The sequence below is a fragment of the Brassica napus genome, chromosome C5 (assembly GCF_020379485.1).
Source record: "Brassica napus cultivar Da-Ae chromosome C5, Da-Ae, whole genome shotgun sequence".
NCBI lineage: Eukaryota > Viridiplantae > Streptophyta > Magnoliopsida > Brassicales > Brassicaceae > Brassica > Brassica napus.
The window spans coordinates 27,885,531-27,905,785 of NC_063448.1; the positions used below are offsets into that span (position 1 = coordinate 27,885,531).

The window sequence follows — 20,255 nt, forward strand, 5'->3', positions numbered from 1 at the left end:
CGTTTACACCCATGCTCTTGTTTGTTTTATAAGCCAAACCATCCATCTTTAGGGTAACGGCTCGTGTATCACACGTGGGATGATTATTTTGGATAACTGCTAACCATGGTTTATGATAGCTTCTCGTGAGCTGTATATTCTTTTCTAATTTTAAATTTTAAATTTTCGCTTCATGACCGTTTCTCTCATTTAAAAAATATTCAAAATCCCTTGAAATACGCTTAACCGGAATATAACCGGATCTGATCAATATCTAGGCCATGTTCGTTTATACATCTGGAATACATCTGGAAGATACATCCAGATGGTACATCTGGGTGTCTTATTCAGATGCTCCATCTGGATGTTTTTCGTTTCTTCATTTCGTTTATGCATCCAGATGAATCATCTTAATGCAACTATGTTTTCATTTTTAACTTGCATCTGCATCTAGGTGGATTTGTCAATAAAATGACTAAAATATATATTTTTACGTTTCAGCGGAAAATAGCATTTTTACGCTATTGGCGAAAATATTTTTGCGGTTTTTGAGGAAAAATGTGTTTTTGACGAAAAAATGCATTTTTGTGGTTTTTGCGGAAAAATACGCTTTTCCGGGTTTGGTGGAAAATACGTTATTGCGGTTTTGGCGGGAAAAGTGTGTTTTTGGAGTTTTGGAGGAAAATGTATTTTTGACGAAAAAATGTGTTTGTGGATTTGAAGGGAAAATGCGTTTTTTGCGGGTTTGACGGGAAAATGCGTTTTTGCGGGCTTGACGGAAAAATGTGTTTTTGCAGTTTTGGCAGAGAAATGCGTTTTGCGGTTTTGGCGGAAAACTGTTTTTCGGTTTTGGCGGGAAAATGAATTTTTGGCGGTTTTGGTGGGAAAATGCGTTTTTCGGTTTTGGCGGGAAAATGCGTTTTTTACGGTTTTGGCGGAAAAATGCATTTTTTGCGGTTTTGGCGGGAAAATGCCTTTTTCCGGTTTTGGCAGGAAAATGCGTATTTGCGGTTTTGCGTTTTTAGCGGAAAATTTTTTTCGGTTTTGACGGGACAGTGTGTTTTTACCGTTTTGGTCGAAAATTGCGTTTTTACTGGTTTGGCCGAAAAGTGTGTTTTAACGAAAAAATGCGTTTTTACTTTTTTTGTGGAAAAACGCATTTTTGCGGTTTTGGCGGGAAAATTTGTTTTTAAGTTTTGGCGGGAAAATGCATTTTTGTTTTTGGCGGAAAAATGTATATGCAAAAAAATAGAATTTTTGGTTTGAAAATAATATTTTGATTTTAAAAGGTTGTTTTGTCATTTATCATTTTGGACTGAACTAGATGAATATGCATCCTGCATCTAGATGCACCATCAAGACTCACCTTCGTTTGGATGAAAATTTGAGATGAATTTTTAAAAATTCAGCTTGGTGATCCATCTGGATGTAGCATTATAATGTACAAAACGAACATTGATTTGCATCTTCACCCAGATGGATCACCTGGCTGAGCAAACGAATAGCACCCTAGTAAACCGAATCGAAGCTTCGGCCATCGTTTTTCGATATGCCGAGTCTTGTACCCTCATGGCTTCCGTCTTCAAGCTTACGAGAGGTTCGCGTCTGCTTCTTCGGATTTGGACCTCCGGAATCGGACTCGCTGTGGCCTCCCTCGATTCTTCTCCGATGGCGCGCAAGGCACGCATTCTCCCTCTCTCATGTAGTTATTATTCTCTATGAATCTGTGCAACAATCCAATCAGAATCAGATGAAGATTAATCAGTTAGTACTTGAGCTAATTAACTGTAATTCTATCAGATTAGAGTTCTAAGTAAGAGGCCGTGATGCTAATTGTTACTTGTTGTTGCGTGACATGATGATACTAAGCTTCTTTTTGTGTTGATTATAGGGTCGAATGGTTCGTGTTCAAGGCTCTTGAGCTTTGGCATATGGGCTAAAGTTCTAAGATTGAAAGCAGAAGACAGGTAAAACTATAATCAATTTTGTTTTATGGAAATATTAGATTCACGAAATCATTTGTAAAAGTTGAGTTCTTTGAATAATGACTCATCAGTCTAGAGCTGTTCTTAGCTTGTTTCCTTGCTTCCGTAGTTCTTTTGTAGTTAGAACACTTCTTTTATCTAAATTATTTGATTGTATGTGGATAGTAAATCAAGGGGGCAATCATTTTGTGAAAGAAATGAGCCTAGTGACTGTAAGTAATTTGATTGCACCTTTCTTTCTATGCAAGGATAGAACTCTTTAGTAGAAGGCAGTATACAAAGCATAGACAAAACTGGAGTTGATTTTGTCGCACAAGAAGATCAGAAGGTGATTCTTCCTCAGGGCATCCATCCAGTGGCAGGTGTTTGCAGCTTTTGGTATAAAATGAGACTGCTATTGATTTTACAACCTCGGCAGGTTTTTATTCCATGTTTTGCTTTCGGCTTATTATAACTTTTAAAATGTGCATTATCAGGCACATTTAAGGGTGGTCGTGCATGTGAACGTTGTGCCACTGAATATGTGTATATGTTCATCTTAGGAACTCGGAGCAAGTAAGTGCCACACCACTTCTAACAGAAAGATCTTCCATAATTTGTGGTTGACAAGTCGGAACGTGATAGTTTTGCTTAGGGATGTTAACATGGGTAATTGCCCATGGGTTTACCCGGACCCATTAATAATGGATTGAGTTTTTACCCATCTAAGATTAATTGGGTCAACTATGGGTATCTATACTATTAAAGCAGAATCATTCTTATGATTATGCCCCTGACTTTTACAATTAATTACAAAAATTACTATTACCATATTCAAAAATAACAACATTAATTATTTTATTAATTAAAATACATTAAATTCGTTTTTCGGCATTTAATACAAGTATCATGCTTTTAGTTTTTAAATTATTTACAAGATTATGTCATTTTATTTATTTAAATTATGTTTGACAACTATTAAATCAATCAATTAGAAATAACAATGTTTTTTGACCAATCACAAGACACATCTCTAACTCCTATGTTATAATTGCATACGGATGCGAGATAGGTTTTTGATGTGATAAGAAATGTGATATTTAAATTATGTTTGACAACTATTAAATCAACCATTTTCTTTACATTTAATTTTGCAGCTAATAAATAATTTAAACTAATATCACTAATTTTTGTGATACAAATTATGTGTCTTTTCATATCGCATTTTCCTAATCATGTAGAATATCAAAATCGTAAAACTTTCATTTGTTACAAACTTTTATAGTTGTATTTTATTCTTTAGTATTAAATATGCAATGAAAAATATCTTTAGCATTATATTTGTAAATATAATACTTTACAATAATTAAAAAATAATACAATATTTTTCTAAAGTTAATTTATAAATATAAATATACAACTTCTTATAGCATATCTAACATCTCTTATTATTTTTCAAACGTAAATAATCAATACAATATTAAATAATCAGATTATCTTATATAAAATTACATAATATTATAATTAATTTTTTTTGTAAAATTTTAAAGAGAACAATTTCTGCGCTTTAGAAGCGCGGGTCAAAATCTAGTTAATTTTAAAACTCATATTTATGTTGGGTAAATACAAAAGAGTAATGGTGTACCTATGGGTTTTCAATTATATATATAGATTTTCACCATTTTAATTAAATTATATAAAATTTGCAAAAACATTTTTTTTAGTCAGAACAAAAAAATGAATTTTTCCGCCAAAACCGTAAAATAAATTTTCTCACAGAAACCAAAAACGAGTTTTCCCGCCGAAACCGAAAAATCGAGTTTTTCTGCCGAAACCACAAAACCGAGTTTTCCCGCCAAAACCATAAAACTAATTTTTTTCCGCCAAAACCGCAAAACCGAGTTTTCCCGCCAAAACCGCAAAACTGAATTTTCCCGCAAAAACCGTATAATCGAGTTTTTCCGCTAAAATCGCAAAATCGAGTTTTCCGACTGAAAACCGCAAAATCGAGTTTTCCCGCCAAAACCGCAAAAAGTGTTTTCCCGCCAATACCGTAAAACCCAATTTTCCCGCCAAAACGATTTTTCCCGCCGAAACCGAAAAATCGAGTTTTCCCGCCGAAACCAAAAAACCGAGTTTTCCCGCCAAAAACGAAAAATCGAGTTTTCTCGCCAAAACCAGAAAACTCAGTTTTCTCAGTTTTCTCGAACAAAAAAATGAATTTTTCCGCCAAAACCGTAAAATAAATTTTCTCACAGAAACCAAAAACGAGTTTTCCCGCCGAAACCGAAAAATCGAGTTTTTCTGCCGAAACCACAAAACCGAGTTTTCCCGCCAAAACCATAAAACTAATTTTTTTCCGCCAAAACCGCAAAACCGAGTTTTCCCGCCAAAACCGAAAAACTGAGTTTTCCCGCCAAAACCGCAAAACCGAATTTTCTCGCAAAAACCGTAAAACCGAGTTTTTCCGCCAAAAACTCGCAAAAAGATTGTTCCCGCCAAAATCTAACAAAATTTCCCGTCAAAACCGTAAAAACAAGTTTTTCCGCCAAAACCGCAAAAACGAGTTTTCCCCCCAAAACCATAAAGATTATTTTTCCCGCAAACCGCAAAAATCGAGTTTTTCAACCAAAACCACACAAAAATTTTACCGACCAAAAACCGCAAAAAGAAAATTTTCCGCTAAAACCACAAAAACAACTTAACAAGTTTTCTCGTTAAAACCATAAATGAGGTTTCCTGTCAAAACGATGTTTACTGCTAAAACCGCAAAATGAGTTTTCTGGTTAAAATTGCAAAATATTTTTTTTTCCGAAAAAGCGAGTTTTTCCGCCAAAATCGTAAACGAGTTTTTGCGCTAAAACAAGTTTTCTATAAAATTGCAAAATCTTGTTTATATATTAAAGCTCACATTAATGATATTAATATTTTACATGATCTTCAGAGTAAATAAGAAAATATTTTGGGTACCCACGGGTAAACCTATTGGATTATTTTTTTGGTTTGGATTTCAAACTTGATGTTTTTGATTTTTGCAAGTTGGGTATAAACTGGATTAGATTATTTGTGGGGTGGGCTGGTTATTTTACCCTACGTTAACATCCCTAGTTTTGCTGCGTAAGCAATGCAAGTAACCACATTGTAAAGAAACACTTGATTGGTCAAAATCTTGCTCTTTTAAAAAAAAAAAAAATCTTGGTATTATAGTTGTATACAAGCTATTTGCTGTCACAGGCCAAAGGCTACATCAAATGGTACTGGTTAACTATCCGATCAAATTTAATCCCCTCCTGGGTTAAATGTAAGTTGCAACATCTCTCTAAGCAATTCTAAAATCCTCAGTTTACAGAACTCTTGACTCTCTTTTTTCTAAACTTGCTTCAACAGCTTTTAGAGTTTTCTAGAGTTCCAAGTCAAAGTTATGTTTGGTTGCTACAGCCGAAGGTATACCTCTTCTCGATGCAGTAAAATCCTCAACTAAAGAATCCAACGGACTATTAATCGCTGGCCCAGAGAACGTTAAGAAATCCTTTCCCGATTACATTTTCTAAGCAGTTCTCAAACCTTCTGGTGATTTGCTACGCTTTCACATTGTCGAAACAATTGGTTAGTGCTCTACAAGACACAAATTAAATATTCTTGTTTATGACTTGTCTCAATGAGAACAATCTAACAGTCAACACAGGCAATGGAGCAGACTTCAGGAGGAAAGAGGTGGAGCTGATGTTGCAAGCAGGCTACATAACTGTTGGACTGGGGCCACACCGGTTGCAAGCTGAGACCGAAATCATTGCTCTTCTAGCCACTCTAGTGATGTGGTCTGACTCTCAGGAGACAACGGCCTAAATGGTAGCTAAAGGCTTAAGTGTGTGTTTTCTTGTCTAGTGTTATGTGATTTTGGTTGGATAAGGTATACAGATTTTATTTCATCAGAAAAGAGAAGACCTGATATTGATAGAGCCACTAGTTGTGACAAAAACAAAACAAAATACATTAAACACCGAAATAAGCTTTTGCAAGAAACAACATAAAAGTTACAAACTCAACTTGGGAGCCACCTGGGATATAACCAGACAATCCAACAATTACCGTCCATATACTACTTAGAATGGATATGCTTATGGCCCAAAAGACCTTCACTATTACTCCAATTCTCTGATTCTTGATGGACAATAAACTCTCGAGTCCTTAAGTTAGAGGATCCACAAAAAGGAAGCTCAAGTTGGCAGACAGGGTACAGGATCCATCGATAACATGAGTACTGTAGTTATGTTGTGATTATCTTCTATATACCCTTTAGAATGGTATGTATTTATGCTATAACAACCTTCACTATTCCTCCAACTCTCTGACTCTTGATGAACAACAGCAAGTTACCTGACACCAAACAACTGTCTTGAACACTCCACACGTAGACGAAATCAGCATTAAACGGATTCACTGCCATGGGAAAACAATCAAAATCAGATCCCACCACAGAGACCAAGTTGATTTCTTCCCCTGACAAGTGCCACCATTCACTAGTCCCAGAATCGTTTTTGTTGTTATTCAGCTTCCAAACTTTCAATCTTGCATACAGTATCTCAATGTAGATAACATATCCTCCTGAGGTAGTCAAGCATCTCCGAACGTCTTCGTGATACGGAAGAGGGAGAGGTATAACCTGACAGTGATCATGGTCTTCAGGGCGGAAGAAGTCATAAGCTAAAAGGCTTGCAGGTGCACTATCCTCTCCCACCGATAAAGCATCCCATTGACATTGACAGGAGGGTAATAGGCAGTGTATTGAACGGGAATAGAGGAGAGAAGCCGCTTGAAACTCCATGTCCGGAAGAGTACACATACACTCTCCATTCATACATTCCCATATCGTTTTGAAGCTCAAAACGACGCCGTCTTCATCCACACGCGTTGTTACCAAAGCAGTAGCTTTACATTCCTGAGGAGGCGGAGGGATCTCAAGAGAAAGGTCTTGTAATAGAAAGTCATGCCGACAGTGCGAGTAGGGAACAGATCGATCCAGATCAAGCCGTTGGAAGAAGATCTATAGAAGTAGCTACGGGTGGGGAGATCAGGGTACCGTTGAAAAGGAGATCTGGGAAGATCCCATGTGCTGCATCCGTGGAAGCCTATAGCTTCTGCGATGGGGTAAGGATAGTCGGTTCCGAACATGAGGATGAGGAGGAAGAGGATTGTTTGTGTAGAGAGACGAAGACGCCGCGGAGATACGACGATTCTATCAGCGCTTTCCACTGTTTGCAGACCGATTTCAATCTGGCAATGCTTCTTAACGGTAGTCTTACAATAATCTCCACCAAGATCGCCTCTGGGATAGTTGTAGTAGCTGCCTCCATAGAGTTTTTCTAAACTCTGGTCAATGGATTAGGGTTTCCTCCTCTTGGCCAGAAGAAATCTTTTGTGGGAAAGCTCGAGTTTATGCGGAAGAAGAAAAACTAAGGTCAACGCAGTCAACAGTGGATGATGAGGTGGCAGTTGCAATTGCTGGCTGAGCTAGCAAGTGTCGCCTTTCTTAAAAAGTTGAAATGGACGTTCTATCTTGAGTTGTTTATAGTTAGAATACTTGCAGTGAGTTAGTTAAATTTTGGATTCAACACATACAATGGGGCTCTTGAGTGTTGAATGTTAAAAAAAAAATCATGTGCATGGTGAATGCAAAAAAAAAAAGGGGATATAATGACACGTGGCAACATTAGAGATGTTTTTAAAACTGAACCGAAATTTTTTTGGATCATGGGTCTCTATAGTTCCACCGGATTCATTTGGGTTCAACCAAATTCAGTTTAATGATATTTTGTAAATAATATACATATTATTTAGAAAACAGATCCTATCAAATTATTTCGTTAGTAACCAAAATGTTTTAAAAAACTTAAAAATCAAAAATAAAATAAAAAGTTATAGAATAATTTAATAGTTAAAATTTAAAATATATGAAAAATCACATTTTAACTTCGTTCTTCAGGTCTTCATCACTCCAAATCTTTTCACTTTTAAAAAAAAGTCATGAAACTAAGTTTTTATTTCCTCGTATAATGAGAAGCAAGAATAATTATAATGTTTTATTCTTTAATACAAATTTGGAATTTCATAATGTTAATGTTTTAATTATTAAAGTCTTCAACACAAGTGATCATAAAATAATAATTAAACAAAGTGAGACGTAGGCATAAATAATACCTTGACGTGAATATCTATGGTTGTGAGTCTTCTTGTAATTTATGATTTTCAGAGACTGTAAAATTAAAAAAAAAAGAATTATGGCGTTGCTTTATTAATCTTTTTACAAAATCTAATTTTACTTTAAAAGAAGAAAACCAGAGAGGTTAATTATTTTACTAAAAAAATTTTGGCTTACATATAAATCCTATCTGATTTTTATGGTTTAATACAAGTTTTTAACCGGTTCAACTTTAGTTGGGTTTTGCTATTAACCTAACCCGGACTGGTCTTTGTTTCGCGGATTATCCCGGTCCAACAGCCGGTCCGGTCTCGGTTTAAAAACATTGGTTGGGAGTGAAACACACCAACGTAAGTATATAGATGTATGGAGGTCCAGATGCCGTTGAAAAGCTCGTGATATAAGAGCATATATACATGGGATGGAAGCCTATAGCTTCTGTTATGGGATGAGGATAGTCAACTCTGATCTTTCGGTTTGTACAACTTGGCGAGGAAGATTATGTCAAAGACTGTTTTTCTTACACTCTTGATTAGGAATTGTTCATCATATTCGACAAGTTGAGCATAGCTTGTCTCATGGGAATTAGTTTGTTTCAGTCTAAGTGTTAGTGTTGTCTCACAATCATATCTTCCTTTTTCATGTCCTGTGATAACAAATATTTTTTTTATTAATAAACCCGAAAGGCAATCATGGTTGAGACTACAAGCTTGAATCCACCAAAATGTTCTAAGTTAGATATTACACCACTTGCTTCGCATCGACCAACTTATCCTGCGCATTCTGCAAATTCGCTTTACCATCTCTAGAATCTCATTTCTGAAATTTCAGCTGCCAAGAAATAACAATTTACCATTGCCAAGATAGTAATATTTCTCATTTGCTTAACCGGCAAGAAGATGATCTTTTAATTTATCATTAAAATATTTTATCTGTGACAAAAATTGGCACACCACTTTGAAAAACATTTGATTGGTACCTAGCCATAGAAACTTATCTTTTATTCCTCTAGAGTTTCCTTTGCTTTGATAAGAAACCCGTATGTTTTTTTTAGATATAATAACTACTTTTAACATTTCTGTCTTAATGCCCTTCCAGTGAATGTTCTCTTACGGCTAAATCGACTTCAATACAGAGGAATGGTCTTTCAACAAAACACAGAGACAACAACCTACCTACCAAACAGAGTCAACAACATAAGTACTGAAAAAGAAAAAAATAATGTTACTATGCAACTTGTGGATCCATGTTCCATGGCTAGACTTGCACCAGAAAAGAAGCTCTCTATCTAATAAAGGTGCATACACAATGACAATATTGTGAAGATCACAATACTCATAATCGTTACTTGTGGTGGGTCCTCGGTAGATTTTCTGCCAATAAATAAAAAATTTAAAACCAAGAAAAAATTTATTGAATAGAAATTAATATCAAACTTATTTATCTGAAGAATATCTCAGTACTCTAAAATACAACTACGGTTTCCCCTATAGGTTGGATCTCAAGTCTCTTCAAAGCTGCATATAGATGAGTAAATAAAGAATGTAAACCTCACTATCTGAACCACCAGCTTTATGAGAAAAGATGCAACAATTGTTTCCATTACCACCAGGTCGGTGAGAAAACCAACAATCGTTTCCAAGCGGGCAATATCATTATGCACTAAATATGCATCAGACATTGTTCTCATCATCTTGTATGTACTCATTTCCATGTTCACAAGGATCAAACAAACTCTTTCCCAACACAGATTGTCCACAATGAATTGGCATCTTAAGACGAGGAATTATGGGTTTTGGTTGATGGTCAAAACAAATAAAAAGCAAAGAGCATGAGATCAAATCAGTAGGATAGGATGAATTACATACATTATCTATGTTTAGCGTATGTGTCCTTCCCCGTTTCTGAAATAACACCTTATTTCTCGAGCTGGTCGATGATTTATAAAATTTAGGATATGATCAGTTAGTAGAAGAATGTTATGTCATTCCGTAAATTGAAAATGTTGAGCTAACATACGTATATTATCCTTCATCACTTCTCCTTTTTCATTATCTTGTTTCTCTTTTAGACGATCAAGTTTATGCAGTTTAGTGAAATTTCAGTTAGACTCCGATATAGCAAATTAAGATTTTGTTAGCCACCATTACCTCTTGGCACCACCACAATGAAGTAGTTTCCTTGTGAATGACTGATCTGGAAACAACAAGAACATTACCTTTTAAGGACATTAGAGTGTGATGCATGTAGGATGTAGTTAGCATTCTGTTTAGCTAGTAGTGTTAACTACATCCACATTTGATAAACAAAGCTCTTATGTTTTCAACGGTGAAGCTCGAATTGGAGAAGAAGTGAAGAACAGAAGCTCCGTCGCATGTTGATTTGCCGTTGTCAAAGTTTCATTCGTTGTTGATGAAAATCTATAAAGAAATCGCTCAGCGACTCTCTCTCCCCTTGACTTTTCGACCAAGAGAAGACGAAAAGAAGGAATGAGGCGGATCTACTATGCATGTATCAGTTGTAGAAGACCCATTACCTGATTAACCAAATCTTTGCTAAGAGACATCAAAGAGACTTTGTTTCATTTTCATTTAGTAATTCTACGTCATAGTTGTTATAGGATCTGCTAGCTTAGACCGTGAGACCACTCCACAAGAATGGTTGTCCCATGAATCTTAAACACCAGCTGGTCCATGGATTTCTTTTGTCCAAACATCATTAAGGATCAGTAGTTATGAACAATAAGAAAACCCCATATAAAGGCTCTCACTCAGTTCCTGAGTTATTTGATATTGTGAAACAGTCATAAACAAAACCAATTTCCCCAAGTGGCCTGTAAATCAACAAATTCAAGCATCTCAAAAATAGGCTTTTTGATTCTAAACCAGAGTCCAATATCAATTGTTCACCTCAGATGAACAAGACATAATCAAACATTACACAAGATGAAAGATGGGATCTGTGCAAGCAAATTACAAAACATAACCAGATGAAATATAAAGTTGATACGTTACTTACAATCATATTAGTCAACACACAACTGGAAAAGTAAAAAAAAGCGATCAATTGATGATTAAAGTTTCATGAAAATGTCATGATTTTGGAACCGGAACTACAATATACAAAACTGAACCAGAATAATACTATTCAAACCTGAAAGCTAAATCTTAATGATTTCCATCAATTAAGAAAACTCATGGGAGGTCAAATTGGACTATCTCCTCATTACATAATCGGTAAGATCCTACATCTATAAATAAATAAATGATCACTAGCTAGTAATCAAATCATAAAGGTTGCCGCAAAATCATCATGGTCTTGATGGCTGAAACCTTCCAAAATTGTCTGAAAATCAAGATCATCCAAGTCTCATGCATGTAATGAAGCGTTATTGTGGCAGAAACTGTCAGTGAAGTCGTTAAGTTTGCAATGTTGTGGTATTTCAAAACAACATTTCTCTTACCCTTCATCTCGTCAGTGACAACCACGACTTCTCGTTGACTAAAAGTACCAGCTTCCTCCGCAAGAAATTTCCTCGCGTCGCTCAACAGACTGTTCATGGACTTCATCACGTCCTGGATTTCTTCAGGATCCTTGGAGATGGCAAGCCTCTCGTCCTCCCACCAAAACCCTAGACCAAGTTCCTTCATAGCCAAGCAAACACCAAGGTCTTCTCTAACCTCTTGAACAGGAACATGACTCTGTCCGGAGAGATACGCAGAGACAATGGCATCGTCAGATGAGTGACCAAATGAGTAGAAAGAGACCTGAAATAGGGAATAAGAAGGAGTGGCTATGATTGCGATTTGAGAACCTGTGAGAAGACAATACTGAGAAGCTTTACTGTACAGATCATGTCTTCACTTCGTGAACGTAGTGGCCAGCGAATTTTTGTCCCTAATCTTCTTCATGTCACTCTTCCTCTTTGTTCCGACTTTCACCATTCTTTTTCTTGTGAAGATAGTAAGCCCTAATTCTTAAATCACAGAGCGAAGTTAGACAAGTTCAAAGTTGCGTAGGAGAAGAAGTAAATAGCAAGCAACAACACCCTCTTGCTCTCTCATGTATTATATAGCCGTTGTCGTTGTAATTAAATTTGCTAATCACTGTAATTAACTGACAATATATATGAAGCAAAAAAAAGAAACTTACAATATTTTTTTTTCTTATATACCAACACCCAACCTAGACCGGTTCGAGTAAACCAATTTACCACTTCGGTTTGGAAATAAAAAACTCTTCACTTCTGACATATTTTTAAATGTGAACCCTTTCTTTCCCAGTAACGACTACTATCCTCAAATTGATGATTCTACCCCTAGACTGGTTCGATTAAACCAATTTATCAAATTCGGTTCAAGTTATGAGAATGAATTATGACACAACTGATTTCTGATTTTGTCCCCTCTTTGTCGTCTTCTTTTCTTGTCTCTAGCTAGGTTTTGATTCGGGTTTAGGCAATTAGGGTTTCTAATATCTGTACGTCATTTCCTTGTTTGCTCAACAAACCTGCATTAGCTTTGGTAAAAGCCCGCCCGATTCATATCTGATTGGATAAACCAAACTGAACCGATAGATGTCCCTCACTATATAGATGTTATACTTACTATATGTGAGCTAGCCCTATATGAAATCTCCCTCACTATTTTTATATTATTAAAACTAAAGTATTTTTTAGTACTGTTTGGAAACATGGATATCAGTATAAATAAGAATTGTATGGAAACATGGATAGTAGTATAAATGAGAATTGTTTGAAAACATAGATAACAATATAAATGAGAATTGTTTCGATTCGGGTTTCAGGCAATTGGGGATTTCTAACCATATCAACTTCCCATCTTTTTTCCCCGAATCAACTTCCCATCTTCTTCATATTTGAACAAACCCGAATGAAACAATTAATTTTCACTGACATGGGCTCATTGTTAACAACAAAATCGCATAAGAACATGTTAAAAGGACATCCCGCACAAACAAAAGCGAGATGGATTTCACATCCTGAAACAAAAAGACACGGTGGAAGCTTACTACATCCTGAATCGATTTTACTAGACCCTCTTATGAACTCTGAAATCGATTTCCTCTTTCTGTCTCTGTTACGAAGAAACCGAATCTCTCTCTGTCTTTCAAACCGAGTCTCTTTCAATCTCTCTGTGTTAGAAATTTCCATTTTTTTTTCTTTTCTTACGAACCCTAATTAATCGATATGGGGAAAGAGAAGTTATGTCTGGTCGGATCTAATCATTTGGGTCGGTTCGAGTTTGCTTGAACAAGCTTAATTTTAAAATATTACGGAATGACTCCATTAACTAAGCTTAAAATCAATTAAACTTGATTATGATGTTGCCATCATATTAGCTTTTACTTCGTACATTTGGCATGAACTACCATAAACGTGTTGTAGTTATTGACATATTTCTTATACTTGGGATGTTTCTCACTGCATATCAGAATATACTTGGGGTTGTAGCTCACAAACTTATCTATATTATTAAAACAAAAACATTATGTTGGACTTAACATTTATTTTGTAAGTTTTAAAATTAAATACACATTTCTACTTTATAGTTAAACTTACATTAAATCATCAATATTTCTTTCTTTATATAAGTATTAATGTTTCCAAACAACACTATAATTACTCTTCTGTCAAAACAATATAAAATATTAGAACTCAATTTTTTTTAAATAATTTTTAACAATTTTTTTCAAATTATTTAGATAATTTAAATAATTAAAAAACAATAATTTATACAATGAAAATAAATAAAACTTATTTTTACAATTTTAATACTACAAAAACATATCAATCAATAATAAATTAAACAAATTATTTTATTTATATGTTACTAAATAATGGTTATATCATTTATTTAGGTAACACAATAATTCAATAATATCCATTATATATATAACAAAAATAATTATGAATTTTTTTCAAAATATATGTTATCTAAAGAAAAATGCTGAACACTAATTGTTAACAACAAATTTGAACCGATTATAATATAAATTATTAACAAGATAAATTATGCAAAAAAATATAATATTTCTACGGGCTTAATCCAGCTCAATTGGATATGTTCATGACCGAGGATAACCCTGTCCGAGTGTCCGTAGGCAAGCGGAAAAAGTTACAGAGGTTAAAAGTGAACCCTTCTTGTTCAGTCCGTTTTCAGTTACAAAAAAAAACCCATATGACCTGACATGATACTTAATATATGTTTCTTTGCCTTTTTCTTTGGTGATGCAAAACTTCAAGAATGTACCGCAATATTTCTACGGGCTTAATCCAGCTCAAATGGATATGTTCATGACCGAGGATAGCCCTGGCCGAGTGTCCGTAGGCAAGCGGAAAAAGTTACAGAGGTTAAAAATGAGCCCTTCTTGTTCAGTCCGCTTTCAGTTCCAGAATATGGAAACAACTAAGAGGAGAACATAGGTTGATTCTCAATCTTATATTGTCTTTTGGCGTTGCTTCTTTTTGTTAATAGGAAAGCATCTCGTCCAGAAGAAATTATTTAGACAATGGTGGAATATGGAGTATGTCTGGTATGAATGTAGCGGATCCTAGAAGATATATCATGAGTGTCCAAATGTACAGAGGTGGAGGATCTGCAAGACCAAGAACTGCTCCTCCAGATTTGCCTTCTTTGCTCTTGGATGCTAGGATTTGCTACCTTGGCATGCCTGTAAGACCTCCACGTGCCATTAAACCCACTTGTTTCCTTTCTGCTCAGGCACTGATCTTGCTCCTTTTGGTGTGTTTACTGGCAGATTGTACCTGCTGTTACTGAGTTACTCTTTTTTTTTTTTTTTTTTTTGAACACATGTTACTGAGTTACTCGTTGCGCAGTTTATGTGGTTAGACTATGATAACCCAGCAAATCCCATCTACCTATACATAAACTCACCTGGGACTCAGGTATTGCATATTTTTGTTTTGATGGAACAATCTGCTTGTGACCTTTAAAAGCTATCTAATAAGCTATTGTTTTCTCTTTGCTAAAATGCCATGTAGAATGAGAAGATGGAGACTGTTGGGTCAGAAACAGAGGCTTATGCCATAGCTGACACCATTTCTGTAAGTCATCTCACTAAAACAATCCGTGTGTGCATTTATCTTTATTGTGATTATAAGTTAATCATTTATACACTTGCGTGTCCTATCTTGTGATTCACATGTCCAATCATGAAGTTTCTTTTGTTGATTTTTTTTACTGGCTCATGTATTTCGATAAAGGAATCGTGTGCATTCATATTCACCTGAACCAGCCTTAAGTCACTCACACTGTTTCGATTTTCTGTGTGTTGCTTAAAAGTATTGCAAGTCGGATGTATATACAATAAATTGTGGCATGGCTTTTGGTCAAGCAGCAATGCTTCTTTCTCTGGGGAAAAAGGGTTATCGTGCTGTACAACCACATTCATCAAGTACGTTTGTTAGATCATAATATACATATCAATACCTCTTGCTCACTTGTTGAAGCTTATGTAAGTTTTTTGATGGTTTATGGTACAGCAAAATTATATCTGCCAAAAGTAAACAGATCAAGCGGAGCTGCCATAGACATGTGGATAAAGGTGACGCTCACAATTTGTTGTACCCTTTTATGTAATCTCCTGAAGTATATTATTCACTTGTAATGTAAGGAATATGTTCCTTCGAGAAACGGGTAATTTATACTTCATATACAACCTTACACCCAATTTAAGTTATGCTTTGTGTTGGCTTCATTCATGCTTAAATGGAAAATATGTATGTTTGGGGTTTAGGATTACGATGGGTCTCTTGCCATGGGAAGACCTGGAGGAAGCAATCCAACAGCTTCAGCCGGACTAAGATGATCGGTTAATTCACACACAAAAAAATGTTTGAATCTCGATTTGCTTAGTCACTCTGGAATATGTAGCTGTTACAAGTCTGTAAGCAAACACATGTAGTATTAACATACAAAAGTGTTCTTTTTTCTGTTTTCTCGAAGTTTAGCGGTCAATTTCGTGATGAAACCAAAAGACCGATTCTTCATGAGAAATTTCACGGGTTTGAGCATTACCTAATATGAGGAGAAGATGAAACCTGCAGATATATGAACCACTCTTCTGCTTCCAAACTCTGTTAGTCCTAAAAGCCCTGCACTTTCATGACAATAATAAAAAAAATTCTCTTGGATAGTCATTTTTATTTTTAGTTTATTTTCGCAAAAATAACATTCAATGAAAAAAATGATCAAAATAAATTTTATTATTGGGAAATTTGGGAAAAGGAAACAACTAAACTATGCTATTGTCCCCTTAGTACAAAATCAAATTTTGTCACTTTTGGACTTTCAATACCCTTCAAAGTTATAAAAATTCATATCAATTAATTTACAATGCAAAAAAATTAAGAAAAATCTAAAACCTGAAGTAGTCAAACATGTGCATCTATGAAAAATATTTTTGGATTAAAAAGATATTTGGAATGGTAAATTGAAAAATAGGCTAAAGATGTTAGTATATAAGATCTACCATCTACGGCGATTCAGAATATGCTTTCTAACTGAAACACAATGATCTACATACCGAAGAATGCGCATTAGACCGGAAACATTAAGATCTAAGATGGCAGAATACAAAATCAATATTTTCTTTTATGTTCTGTCTTTCTGGTAGATCATAAGTAATAATAAACGTTCTTATATCTTCTATGGAAGTATATACATTCTTCTCACTTCTCATATATCTACAATATTTGTATTCTATATCTACCACATTATCTTTATTCTACCATACGTAGAATGTACTTTCTACTAGATTTTAAACAAAATCCAAAAATCTAGGAAAAAACGGTTAGAAAATATTCTCTAAATCTATTAAATCTTTTTTATTTCCTTTTTTAAATCTTCTTCCCTAAATTTTTCTTTCTTCGTTGCCAACCACGATTTGGACCAAAAAAACGTGGAGCTTCTTCTCTTTTTCATAGTTTCTCCAAACTTTTTTCAATCTAACGTGAGAATATGCACATCTATGCCTATTCTGGTTTTTGGAGATCGTCCAAAACAAAAGGGTGGAAGTTTCTTGTTGATGAAGAAACAGGAGGTAGATTACTTACTTTGGACACAAGCAAAACCTTTGACAACCTAAGAGTTATGGTTTCTGAGGACTTTGGAACTGATCTAAACTTGGTCAATATCGAGCTGAGTTACTTACCTTCCGATTTGGTGATTGGCCTCGACTCACCACCTGTTTTCATCACCAATGATCGACAACTGCAAAATTTTCTTACATATGTGAAGACCAAAGCTTCAACAAGGTTATGTGTGTGTATTCGATCTAAGGTCGGATTTAACTTGAATGAAGAGCCTGCTGAGTTGCCTAACAGAGAGGAAGTGGGTATGTCGGGTGAAGTTTCAGATGATATTGATGGTGAAGCTGAGCTTGAAGAAGAAGATGCGAAGATAGATGAAAGTGATGATGAAAACAAGTGTGAGAAAGATATGATCAACGGAAAGTATGTCCGTTTTTCTCTGGTTGATGTTTTGAAGAAGGGTCAACATTTTACTAGCAAAGCAGCTCTGCAGGCAACAATGGAAATATGCACAATGAAACATAATTTTGACTACAAGGTTGGCAAAACAGATAGAAGAGTTTGGTACGTTCGTTGCGCAGATGATGATTGCCGCTGGCGTGTTCGCGCAGAGGGATTAACAGGTTCTTCATATTTTATCATCAAAAAGTATGTACCTGATCATTCATGTTCTCCATCATCAAGGAACCACTCTGTTCGGACCGCTTCATCAAAAACAGTTGGTAGTCTCATTAAGCATAAGTACGAAACTGTCAAGGAAGGGCCGAAACCTAATGATATCATCCAGTTTATGCATAATGATCATGGAGTTGAGATATCCTACTCTTTAGCTTGGGAGGCACGTGAGTATGCAGTAAATGTTGTGAGAGGCATTCCGGAGAAGGGTTATGAAAAAGTTCCCAAATACTTGCACATGATGAAGGAAGCTAATCCAGGATCACACACATTTTACGAAACTGATAGCAATGGGAGATTCAGATTCCTCTTCATCTCATATGGTCAGTCTATTCGCGGTTTTTATGCTGCCATTCGGAAAGTTATTGTTGTGGATGGGACTTTCTTGAAGAGCAAATACAAAGGAGTGTTACTTGTTGCTACTGCTTTGGATGGAAACTCGAACCTATATCCTATTGCATTTGGAGTTGTCGACTCAGAGAATGACCGCTCGTGGGAATGGTTTATGAGACAACTTAATGTTGTCATTGCTGATGATCAGGGTTTAGCTTTTGTGTCTGACCGGAATACTTCACTTGCTAAAGCTATTGCAAAAGTGTATCCGCATGCTCATCACGGAATTTTCATTCACCACTTGCTGAACAATGTTGTTACATATTTCAAGGGTAAAGGAGTCGCTGGTTTGGTTGCAAAGGCTTCTAAAGCTTACCGAGTTGCTGATTTTAAGAAGCAATTCACTGCTATTTTCTCAATTAGTCCTGCAATTGGAACCTATCTAATACAAGCTGATGTGAGAAAGTGGGCTCGTTGTCAATTTCCGGGTTACAGGTACGATGTTAGGACCAATAACCCTGCTGAATCAATAAATTATGCTTTGCGTTCGCCAAGAGAGTTTCCAGTTATACCTTTGTTGGACAGCATAAGGGAAATGATGACTTGATGGTTTTTCAAACGTAGAACTTTAAGTTCTAAGCATAAACATCCACTGACCGTTGCTGTAGAGAAGAAAATTGATCGAAGGATTGAGAAGGGTAAGAAGTTTCAGGTTTTCCCAGTTAGCGATGACAGGTTTTTGGTTCGAGGTGACACTTTTGAATGTATGGTCGACTTGGTCAGACGCACATGTTCATGTGGGAAATTCGATCTGATGAAAATCCCATGCAGACACGCCATAAAAGCAGCTTTCAGCGTAGGCATACAAGCACACACACTCACTGACGACATGTACACCACTGCTTCATGGAGATCGATTTATGAGGAAAGCATAAATCCTATTGGTGTCCCGGAAGATGCATGGATTGTCCCATCTCATGTTCAGCAAGCGAAAGTCCTTCCTCCAGAAACTAGAAGAGCTGCAGGTCGGAGAAAGAAACGTAGGTACGAGACAGTTGAAGACAAGATCCGCTCGTCACAAGGAACTCAAACCTCTAAACGTCGTAAATGCAGTCGATGTGGTGTTGAAGGTCACAACCGGTCGACCTGTGATAGAGCAATATAGGATACAAGCCATTCGGTCTATGCAAGTTACTTTTCAGAGTTTTTTCTAAAATTATCTTTGTTGCATGTCAAACTCTGTTTTTTCAGGACCAACTCTGTTTTATATTTTGTGCACGTTTCCAGTATTTACTTCGTTTTATGCAAGTTTTAAGTCTAACGTTAAGATTTGATCCATAAATTGACAACACATCTGAATACCAAATTGATTTAATCTTTGACAAAGTAGATAGATCCAGAAAGCAATTACAAGATCAATCAAATTTAGAACAGAGACATAAAATAGTGAGAATGGATCCAATTAGTCCTACATCTCCCGACTTCTTGTGCTCGATAACTGCTTCCTCCACTGTCTTTTTCAAGGAACTTCTCAAACTTCAATTTCTTCGGCCATTCTCGATTGTTGCTCATGCATCCTTCGTATCTCATCAAGCAGAGCCTCGTCGACCCACTTAAAAAGATGTTGCTCTTTCTTTCTCTGAATTGAAACACAAAAATGTCAATTGGAACATAGAAGAATTAAAAGTCATAATTTTAGGTAATTACCTTCAAACCAATCTCACATCGGAAGAATCTTCTGTATGGGTTCTCCTCCGTTTTTGAAACATAAGTGACAATCCCCTTCCCACACCAGCATCTGGAAGGAATCCCTACATTGTTAGTCATGATCGGTTTTTGAGAAGGAGAGAAAGACGGAGAAGAGAAATAAACGATGAAATAAGTAGGGTTTCTGGTCATTGGTGTTATATAAGTTTATGTTTAGGGCAAACGACTACTGTTAATCGGGGTTTAGGGATTCCTTCCAAATCTTAAAAGTCAATACAAATCTTATGACTATCACAACACATACAAATAGACCCTATGCTATTGT

At 35.8% G+C, this 20,255-nt stretch overlaps 2 protein-coding genes, 1 long non-coding RNA gene and 1 pseudogene across 3 annotated transcripts; 3 read left to right on the top strand and 1 right to left on the bottom strand.

Moving 5' to 3' along the window:
• The first annotated feature begins 3,935 nt into the window (after positions 1-3,935).
• On the top strand, positions 3,936-5,906 carry LOC106401354. Its single transcript, XR_007324282.1, has 3 exons — positions 3,936-5,244; positions 5,331-5,549; positions 5,629-5,906. It is a non-coding gene; the product is annotated as an uncharacterized LOC106401354 (long non-coding RNA).
• A 43-nt stretch (positions 5,907-5,949) lies between these two features.
• On the bottom strand, positions 5,950-11,186 carry LOC125587882 (annotated as a pseudogene).
• Positions 11,187-14,729: 3,543 nt separating this feature from the next.
• Positions 14,730-15,993, top strand: LOC106350045 (ATP-dependent Clp protease proteolytic subunit-related protein 1, chloroplastic-like). Its single transcript, XM_048757370.1, has 6 exons — positions 14,730-14,906; positions 15,002-15,070; positions 15,167-15,229; positions 15,468-15,579; positions 15,668-15,729; positions 15,922-15,993. The coding sequence occupies exons 1-6, from the start codon at positions 14,730-14,732 to the stop codon at positions 15,991-15,993; spliced, it is 555 nt and encodes a 184-aa protein (XP_048613327.1).
• A 1,151-nt stretch (positions 15,994-17,144) lies between these two features.
• Positions 17,145-19,388, top strand: LOC106350044. The gene is made up of 3 exons (XM_013789985.1): positions 17,145-18,718; positions 18,848-18,958; positions 19,055-19,388. Exons 1-3 carry the CDS (start codon positions 17,145-17,147, stop codon positions 19,386-19,388), a joined length of 2,019 nt encoding a protein of 672 aa, XP_013645439.1.
• Positions 19,389-20,255: the final 867 nt, after the last annotated feature.